General features: G+C 44.3%; 1 protein-coding gene across 1 annotated transcript in view; it reads left to right on the plus strand.

The window, feature by feature from the left end:
- The window catches only part of HNRNPUL2 (heterogeneous nuclear ribonucleoprotein U-like 2), a 14,711-nt gene that overhangs the window by 330 nt on the left and 5,618 nt on the right, over positions 1 to 8,763 (plus strand). The window contains exons 2-15 of the mRNA XM_010854054.1: positions 4 to 271; positions 2,214 to 2,349; positions 2,648 to 2,724; positions 2,893 to 3,032; positions 3,333 to 3,423; positions 3,512 to 3,624; positions 3,835 to 4,098; positions 4,270 to 4,392; positions 4,771 to 4,899; positions 5,418 to 5,586; positions 6,926 to 7,126; positions 8,136 to 8,209; positions 8,470 to 8,580; positions 8,700 to 8,760. Coding sequence (XP_010852356.1) covers positions 4 to 271; positions 2,214 to 2,349; positions 2,648 to 2,724; positions 2,893 to 3,032; positions 3,333 to 3,423; positions 3,512 to 3,624; positions 3,835 to 4,098; positions 4,270 to 4,392; positions 4,771 to 4,899; positions 5,418 to 5,586; positions 6,926 to 7,126; positions 8,136 to 8,209; positions 8,470 to 8,580; positions 8,700 to 8,760 — 1,957 coding nt within the window. The remainder of the gene's footprint in view (positions 1 to 3; positions 272 to 2,213; positions 2,350 to 2,647; positions 2,725 to 2,892; positions 3,033 to 3,332; positions 3,424 to 3,511; positions 3,625 to 3,834; positions 4,099 to 4,269; positions 4,393 to 4,770; positions 4,900 to 5,417; positions 5,587 to 6,925; positions 7,127 to 8,135; positions 8,210 to 8,469; positions 8,581 to 8,699; positions 8,761 to 8,763) is intronic.

The raw sequence follows: 8,763 nt of genomic DNA on the forward strand, positions 1-8,763 counted from the left end.
GAGGACGAGGACGAAGAGCCACCCCCTGCCCAGGCCTCGGGCCAGGCCGCGCAGCCGCCGCCGGAGCCCCCAGAGGCGGCAGCCGTGGAGGCCGAGGCGGAGCCCGATGCTTCCGAGAAAGCGGCGGAGGAGGCCACAGCCGAGTCAGGTGGGGTAAACGGTGGCGAAGAGCAGGGCACCGGCAAGGGGGAGGAAGATGAACCGGAGGAGCGGAGCGGGGACGAGACGCCGGGATCCGAGGCGCCGGGTGACAAGGCCGCAGAGGAACAGGGTGAGGAGCTGGCAGCGGAGCCGGGCTCCAACCTGCCGGGTGCGCCCCTGACCCAGCACCGAGCCCTGCACCGCGGGGTCCAGATTCCCATCGCCGTTTGCCGGGACTCCCCAGGGGAGGTGGTTTTCGTCCTCTCTCCTCCTTTCCGGAGGGTTTGTCTACCTCTGGTGGCCCCACTCTTTGCAGGAGGGAGGTTCCTTCCTAACTTGATTGCTTACTTGGTGGTAGTGAATGGAAATAAAGCGGTTTCCCATGCGAACTGCTTACGAGCTACCTGTTGGAGCAGCCTCCCGCGGTGCTGGTTATCTTTTCCTAAACCGGGAATGTGCTGAGGAATTGTTGATTACATGGACAGCCAGACCGACTGTTGGAGGCTTCGGCCTTTGGGCCACCGGACTGTTTACTTTTTCGCCATAAAATTAAGCAATAAGCTAAGTTCGTCAAGAGTTCGCCCCATCAAAAGCTCATTACTAGAGTTTGAGCTACGCCGAAAATCTGGAAATCTAACCTTGTTCCTGCTTTTGCAGCAGTAGCTTGCTTCAAGTAGCTTGCAGTGTGAGGGTGTCGAGTTTAATGGTTAACTACGAAAGAGAACATCTTAATCTAGAACATTTAGAATAAGTTAGGTAACGTTACTTGGCTAGGGGTTTTACCTTGCCTGAATTATGATTAAAATTTAATCTTTCATTTGAGTGGATATCGAAGGGCAAATTTGTATGTTTACTATACACTTAGCTAGCCTTTTACATTTTGGGTCCCTGATTTCTTGAATTGAAATGATTGGGGTGTTGGTGGGTCCATTGAATAACCTTGTGGAAGAGAATGTATAGAGGTGCCCCAGGGAGTTAGTGACCTTCCTCACTTCCTTTGAAGTGATTGGATGATTACAGCTGATCCATAACTATCTGTCAGAGTGGGAGGAAAACTAGAGCTGCTTCCCATTCTTACTATGAAGTGGCTTGCTTTTTAGTTCCTTTTATAATGCAGTTTTTAGGCTGCTGCTGGGTATGATGGTATAGTTGGAACCCATTCTACAACAGTCGCATGCAACTTGCAGCTTGTACTATGTCCTGGAACAAAAATCCCATTACATAATCTTTGTCTTAATGTGTACCCCCAAAGAGCAGGTAAAAAAGCTCGAGAGATAAAGAACTTCTTTAGAGAGGTTATTACAAAAAAACCTTTAGTGTTAGTGTTGCAAACCACAGAAGTCCAAGGAAAAATTCTGTTGTTTTTTTTTTTCTCTTGTAAAAAATGTTACTAAATATATGACAACACCTTTCTGCCCCAAATTATGTGAGGTAAAGATGCAGTATTATTTATGGCTCTCTTGTGACTTAATGGTTTGTTCTTGCAAGTTTCAGTAAAAATCTATGGTAAGAGCTCTGTATAAAGTGCCAGAGTTCATTTGCTATGTAAGTAAAGCTGTGTATGGCTGTGCATTTTAAAGCTGGAAAGTCAAACTCTTCAAAAAAGAAAGAAAGAAACAAAATGAGGCTTCTGTACCACAACACTGGGAAAGTGTTGAAAAATATATATTAAGTCTCTAGCTTAAATCCAAATCTGATAGTCAAGAATCAAAGTTAAGCAATGAAGTTTTTAAAAAACTTATGGCAAGTTTCTTTTATGTCATGTAAGTGGGAAAATCTGCAAGTTTGACCTGATTTAAGCAGATAAATTTAGAATGCAAAAATTGGCTAACTTTCAGTATACTTTTTGACTGAAATTAGCCCATAATGTCCTTTTTTTTAAAAAAAAAAATAATCCCATCCAATGACAGAAAAATAATCTTTGGAAATAAAACATTCTGTGGATGCAGTGGGGATAACCTGGCTCTTCTGATTAGACAGATATGCCAGTCCTCCTTTAGTTTCTATTGGTTCTGAGCTTATTCTACACTCCAGTATGAAAACTGCTGATTTTCTTTCCCTCATTTTTGTAGGAGATGACCAAGATAGTGAAAAGTCAAAACCAGCAGGCTCAGATGGTGAGCGGCGGGGGGTAAAGAGACAGCGGGATGAGAAGGATGAACATGGCCGAGCTTACTATGAATTCCGAGAGGAGGCCTACCACAGCCGGTGAGGGAAACAGTCCCTTTCATTGAAGGCAGTCTCTGCTCCAATTTTGGTATACCTGAGGTTGACTGGAGAGTCTGGAGAAAGGGGGTGGATTAAAAATGGAATAGGTTCTTATAGGCCTAAGTCTTTGATCGAATCTACCCTGAATGCTTCCATTGCCCTTTTCTCATTTGCTGAAAGAAGCTGCCTGCTGGAATTGTATATTCACTGGTAGTTTAACAGACCTAAAGTCATGCAGACACCTCTCGAATTAAAGGACTTTGGTTACATTATATTTGCTTTTCTCTCATACATGTAGCTCGAAGTCTCCACCACCCCCAGAAGAAGAGGTGAAAGACGAGGAAGAGGATCACACTCTTGTGAACCTGGACACGTGTATGTATAAGGCAGACAGGTTGGGGTTTTTAACCAATCAAAAGAGATTTTGGGGATTAAAAACTTCCTGGCCTGCAGCTTTTAAGAGATTTAGATTTTGTATCCATGCTTGAGAACTGGGTACCTTTGTGTTCCATTGGAGTAAAAAGATTGCTTCTTTCTTAACAGATACCTCCGATCTCCATTTTCAAGTCAGCAAAGACCGCTATGGAGGACAGCCACTTTTCTCAGAGAAGTTCCCCACCCTTTGGTCTGGGGCCAGAAGTACTTATGGAGTGACAAAGGGGAAAGTCTGCTTTGAGGCCAAGGTAGTGTGTACACTACCATTAGGACCATTCATTTATTAAATTAGTCATTAAACTACTCTATACTGGACTTGCAGCCACCAGTATTTTATCAGAGAAAGGTACCATACTTGAAAGATGACCTTAGCTCTAGTAACCAAGGAATTAACCCTCATGACTTTGGTTTACGTTCATTGACGGTTGTTTTTCTGACGCTGAGTTGTGATAGTTGTTTTTGGTTTGTATCAAAATTTTGTTTTCATAACTCAGACTTTGCTTGAGTTGGTCAGAGTATCTGAAAAGTTCCTTTTCTGACTTGTCCAGGTAACCCAGAATCTCCCAATGAAAGAAGGCTGCACAGAGGTTTCTCTCCTTCGAGTTGGATGGTCTGTTGATTTTTCGCATCCACAGCTTGGTAAAGTTACCTTTAACTTAATCATGTTTGTGTTTGCTGCTCTGTGGGAAGTTTGAGTGTAGGTAAACTAATTTGCTGATTTTTCTAGGTGAGGATGAATTCTCTTATGGTTTTGATGGACGAGGACTCAAGGCAGAGAATGGGCAGTTTGAGGAATTTGGCCAGACTTTTGGGGAGAATGATGTCATTGGATGCTTTGCTGTAAGTGCTCCTGAAAGTTGTGGGTTTGTAGCAAAGAGTGGATGGAGGGCCCTGGAGATCCTTTGCTTCCCATCAGCTGCGTCTCTTCTGCAGTTGATGCGTTGCTTGCATAGTTGTGTAGCAATTGAAGTTGGGGGAAAAAGATTGAACTGCGAGATTAATCAACTGCAAGACCTGTGTGCCCATAAATGCTCTTGTCTTTTGTTGTAGAATTTTGAGGCCGAAGAAGTAGAACTTTCCTTTTCCAAGAATGGAGAAGACCTCGGTGTGGCATTCCGTATCAGCAAGGAATCCCTAGCAGATCGGGCCCTTCTACCCCATGTCCTCTGCAAAAATTGTGTTGTAGAATTAAATTTTGGTCAGAAGGAGGAGCCCTTCTTCCCACCACCAGAAGAGTTTGTGTTCATTCATGCCGTGCCTGTTGAGGAGCGCGTGCGCACTGCAGTCCCTCCCAAGACCATAGAGGAGTGTGAGGTATGCCAGAGAGGATGCAGAACCTTGGTGCTCATGCTTGGTTGGTCACTTTTCTGCTCAAGCTTTGCCCAACTGGGAGCTGGGGAGGATGTTCTGAAGTTGGGCTTTGTAAACATTCCCCTCAGGTTGGTTGGTTGTTTTTATAGCATTCCTGGTTCTGTTTACTTGCAGGTGATTCTGATGGTGGGACTCCCTGCATCTGGAAAGACCCAGTGGGCACTGAAATATGCAAAAGAAAACCCTGAGAAAAGATACAATGTCCTGGGAGCTGAGACTGTGCTCAATCAAATGAGGGTGAGTTGGTGGGAGGGGATAAATCACTCTGGTGTTCGCTTTTAAATACCAAGAAACTTATATAATCTTTTCCCAATGGAGTTGAATCTTTCAGGTGTCTGAGATCAGGGGCCCCACAAATAAAGAAATGAGTTTTTGGTTTTTTGTTTTCTTTTCCTTTGCTGTGTTATCAGATTTCTGAAAGCTGGTAAAGCCTGGGGTGTTTCAGGTATATCCAGATTGAGACTGGAAATAAGTCCTGTAGGAAATGGACAGCATTCACAGCTCTAAGGAATGGCAGTGAACCGATATGGTGGCATTGGTGGTGTTTACCAGTGACTCTTGGGCTTTAACTTACTTTGTAATTTCTTGTGTTTCTCTTCCTCTTAAACTCATCAGATGAAGGGGCTCGAGGAGCCAGAGATGGATCCCAAAAGCCGAGACCTTTTAGTTCAGCAAGCCTCCCAGTGCCTTAGTAAGCTGGTCCAGATTGCTTCCCGGACAAAGAGGAACTTCATTCTTGATCAGGTATTGTTCAGAAATTCAAAAGAAATCTAATTTAACAATATTCCCAAAGATAAAAGATTTGGTATCCATTTGATTTTGGTATTTGATAAAATTGTTCAGAGTCAAAATAAGGTGCATATATAAAGACTAAATTAAGGAACAGAATCAGGTTACCCAGTTATAACCAAGAATTATGGTTGTAATGTTTTTTTGGATTGAGAGATACACTTCTCAGTGTTTTTACAAGAGAGTATTTGGAGCCAGGCTGTAAAACACACTATAGAGGTGATCGAGTGTTGTAGCTTTGGATTCATGACTCCACCACTTACTAGGTCTGTGACCTTGGACAAGTCTTGGTCTCTCTGACTCTCAAGTTTCGTGTTGGGTAAAACAGGATAACATCATGTAGCTTTTGAAGAATTCAGAGACTGTATAAATAGTCCTCTTAATCTAGTGCCTCACTTGTGAAGGATTCTCAGTAAGTGTTGGTTGAATTTAACTTTTACTCCTAAAACATCTATTACTTCTCCTGTCCCTAGTGTAATGTGTACAACTCTGGCCAACGGCGGAAGCTGTTACTGTTTAAGACTTTCTCCCGGAAAGTGGTGGTGGTTGTCCCTAATGAGGAGGACTGGAAGAAGAGGCTGGAGCTGAGGAAGGAAGTGGAGGGAGATGATGTGCCTGAGTCTATAATGCTGGAGATGAAAGGTGGGCTAACCTCTACGAGTTAGAGATCCTGGCCTTGGTCCATGCACACCTCCCTAGGGCCTCTTAGCACCTGGAGCATTCTTCACCTGTGTAAAGTATAAATCTGAGGAATAAATTAATGAATGTGATCACTTGTGGATTAATGAATGAGCAGAATGAATGGTGAAGCAATAACCCCTTGATTCATTCTGATAAAATACAAAAAAAAAAAAAAATGGTGATAGGTCACAGGATAATCAAAACCCAAGGCAGAGTGAGTCAGTTATTCATTCAGTAAATACTTAGGAGTGTCTGCTATTTGTCCAGTACAGTTCTAGACCTAGGGAAAGAATGAATGAAATGAAGCTCTGCCTTCACTGAATTTATATTCTAGAGATGGAACATTCCGATGGTTCAGATGGAAATGGTAGAGGTTGGAGTGAATGATCTCAACAGTATGTTTTGATTTCTATATCACATTAGGCTTGTTTTGTTTTTTACTTTTGTTGTTTGTTGGTGTTGATTTTTGGTATGTGCCGTATAAAGCCTTACAGCAAGGTTCCCTGGAAGGCAATATTAACCTTCTTTATTGAGCTGGAGTTCTGCTCTTCACCTCTGAGTTTGGTCTTTCCCCATGCTGCCTTCAGCTCCTGGCATCCCACCCAGAGCCGTCAGCTATTGGCTCTTTGAATTCTGATAATGCCTGGGCATGGGAGCTGGTTTCACACTAAAGAGCTCAAGTTTACTCAGAATGAACTAGACCAGTCCATAACTGATTTGGGGGCACTTGGAGGAATTTAGTTCAGTTTTATGAAACTAAGGGCTAATTGGATTCACTTATCAATCAAGAGCACCTCATTGAACTGAGTTCCACGGGGACTCAGCCTCTGAACTTGATGTCCAGAGACTGGTGCTGGCCCATCCCACACAGGTGGTTAGTGAGACCCCTGTACTCTTGCTTCCTGTTCTCCTCAAATGGATGAGTAAGTGCCTTCAGGCTTGGGTCAGTTTCTTCTTGAGTCTCTTTTAAAAGTGTATTTCTTATCTAACTACACCAAAACTTTCTCAGTTACTTTTACCCTCTGGCTGCTTGCTTCTGTCCTGATAAGGAACCTTAACCCAGTTCACTCTTAATTTATTATGGATCACTTGAGAACTTGTAAATCTACAGTTTACAGATAGCCCTTTGCCTGGGGCTGCTGCAGTTAGCGAGAAACTTGTAGAGTGAACCGAGCACATTTTTGTGCATTTATAGATGAGGCTTAGAAAATCTTGTTCTTGCTGTAGTGGAGTTTTCATTATGAGATATTACCCGTTTTTGCAGTTGGAGGCTCACAGAGCTTCTCTCTTACTCTTGTAGCCAACTTCTCTCTGCCTGAAAAATGCGACTATATGGATGAGGTGACATATGGGGAACTGGAGAAGGAGGAAGCTCAGCCCATTGTCACTAAATACAAGGAGGAGGCAAGGAAGCTGTTGCCCCCCTCTGAGAAGCGGACAAACCGCCGGAACAATCGAAACAAGCGTAACCGGCAGAACCGAAGCCGAGGCCAAGGCTACGGTAAGTCCTGGGGACCTGCCAGCCCCAGCCTCAGTCTGTTCTCTGTGTGAAGTGCAGCTGGACCCACAGGAAAGGCCAGGCAACCACATCGGGCCACCAACATTAAGGACATCCCTTTATGGAGCTTATTTCTTCCTGTGTCCTTTACTCCTAGCTTCTTGTGCTTTTCCCATAATCGAAACAAAAGGTAGTTATTTTTCAACAAAAGTATTTGTTTCCTTGAAGAGCAGTGCTTGAACCTGCACATTTATCAGTTTTCATTTTTACATATGGATTCCCCCTTCACGCTTGTAGTTTATCTGAAGGATTTGTGCAGGATTCTTTTTTTCTTTGTCTACTGGGTCAACCCAGCTATGTAGATCAGAAAGTGGATGCATTATTCAGTAATTTGGGGGATTATGAAGTAAGTTAGCTTATTAGTGGAATTAATTTCCTCTCTCAATTATCTAGTTTTGTCAATTAAGTCCCTTGATCCCCTTCCCACAGTGTGCATTCAAATGTGTGTGTGTGTGTGTAATTTTAAGTGTAAGTCAGCAAAAAATTTTTTGAGTGTTTGCTATGTGCTAGGCCCTGGAAATACGAGCAGTTCCTGCTTTGGAAGAGCTTGACATTTAGACTGTTCAGTTGTGTAAAATGGGTTTGGGCTGTGTGGTACCCAGGATCCCTTCCAGGGCTGAAAGCCTGCACCTCCACGAGTGGCACTTTCACTCGTGTTTCTAACTCTGCCGTGTGTCCTTTGCCGTCTTAAATGTTTTGCAGGAATTGGGGAGCTTCAAAAAGTGAAACCAAGGTGGCTTGGTTTTTCTTTTGTCTCTATTCCTCTGCCTTCCCCCCTCAGACTTTTTAAAAGATCCTGGCTGGTGCTTTAATTAACATTGTGTGAGCCTGACAGAAGCAGGCCTCCTATTCCCCCAGAATTGCCTTTGGCTCCGACTTTTTGATTTCCACTCAGATGTGGAGCCAGGACCCCATGCCAGCTGTCTGAGCGCGCTCTCCATTTCTCTTCCAGTGGGCGGGCAGCGCCGAGGCTACGACAACCGGGCCTACGGGCAGCAGTGCTGGGGGCAGTCTGGAAACAGAGGGGTGAGTGCAGCTCTCCTTCTGCTCCTCCCTCTGGGCCGTGACAGCCATTCCTGTTGGCTTTGGGGAGCAGAGTGGTTTGGGCTGTTTCCTCAGGGCTTAGGGTTTTGCCTGTTTAATTTGTTCATCTGGCAGAATTTATCCTGGGAAGATGAAACCTGTATATAATACGAAGCAAAGATATATCTCATTTAAGATGGGGGATAGCAGTGGATTGTGATGCTACAGACCCATGCATCTTCACTCCTCTCTCCTTTTCTCAGGGTTACCGTAACTTCTACGATCGGTACAGGGGAGACTACGATCGATTCTATGGGCGAGATTATGAGTACAACAGATACAGAGACTATTACAGACACCAGTATACCCGGGATGTAAGTATCATCTGGGAATGGAGAGATGAAGGGGCGGGCAGGACAGGGGGAGGAGTATCGTGCCTCTCTGTCCTCAGCCCGCTGTGGCTCCACGTGACAGGGTCTCCCCTCTCTTCTAGTGGCAGAATTACTACTACCACCATCCCCAGGACAGAGACCGATACTACAGGAACTACTACGGTT

Source organism: Bison bison, unplaced genomic scaffold (genome assembly GCF_000754665.1).
Source record: "Bison bison bison isolate TAMUID 2011002044 unplaced genomic scaffold, Bison_UMD1.0 scf7180017864334, whole genome shotgun sequence".
Lineage (NCBI taxonomy): Eukaryota > Metazoa > Chordata > Mammalia > Artiodactyla > Bovidae > Bison > Bison bison.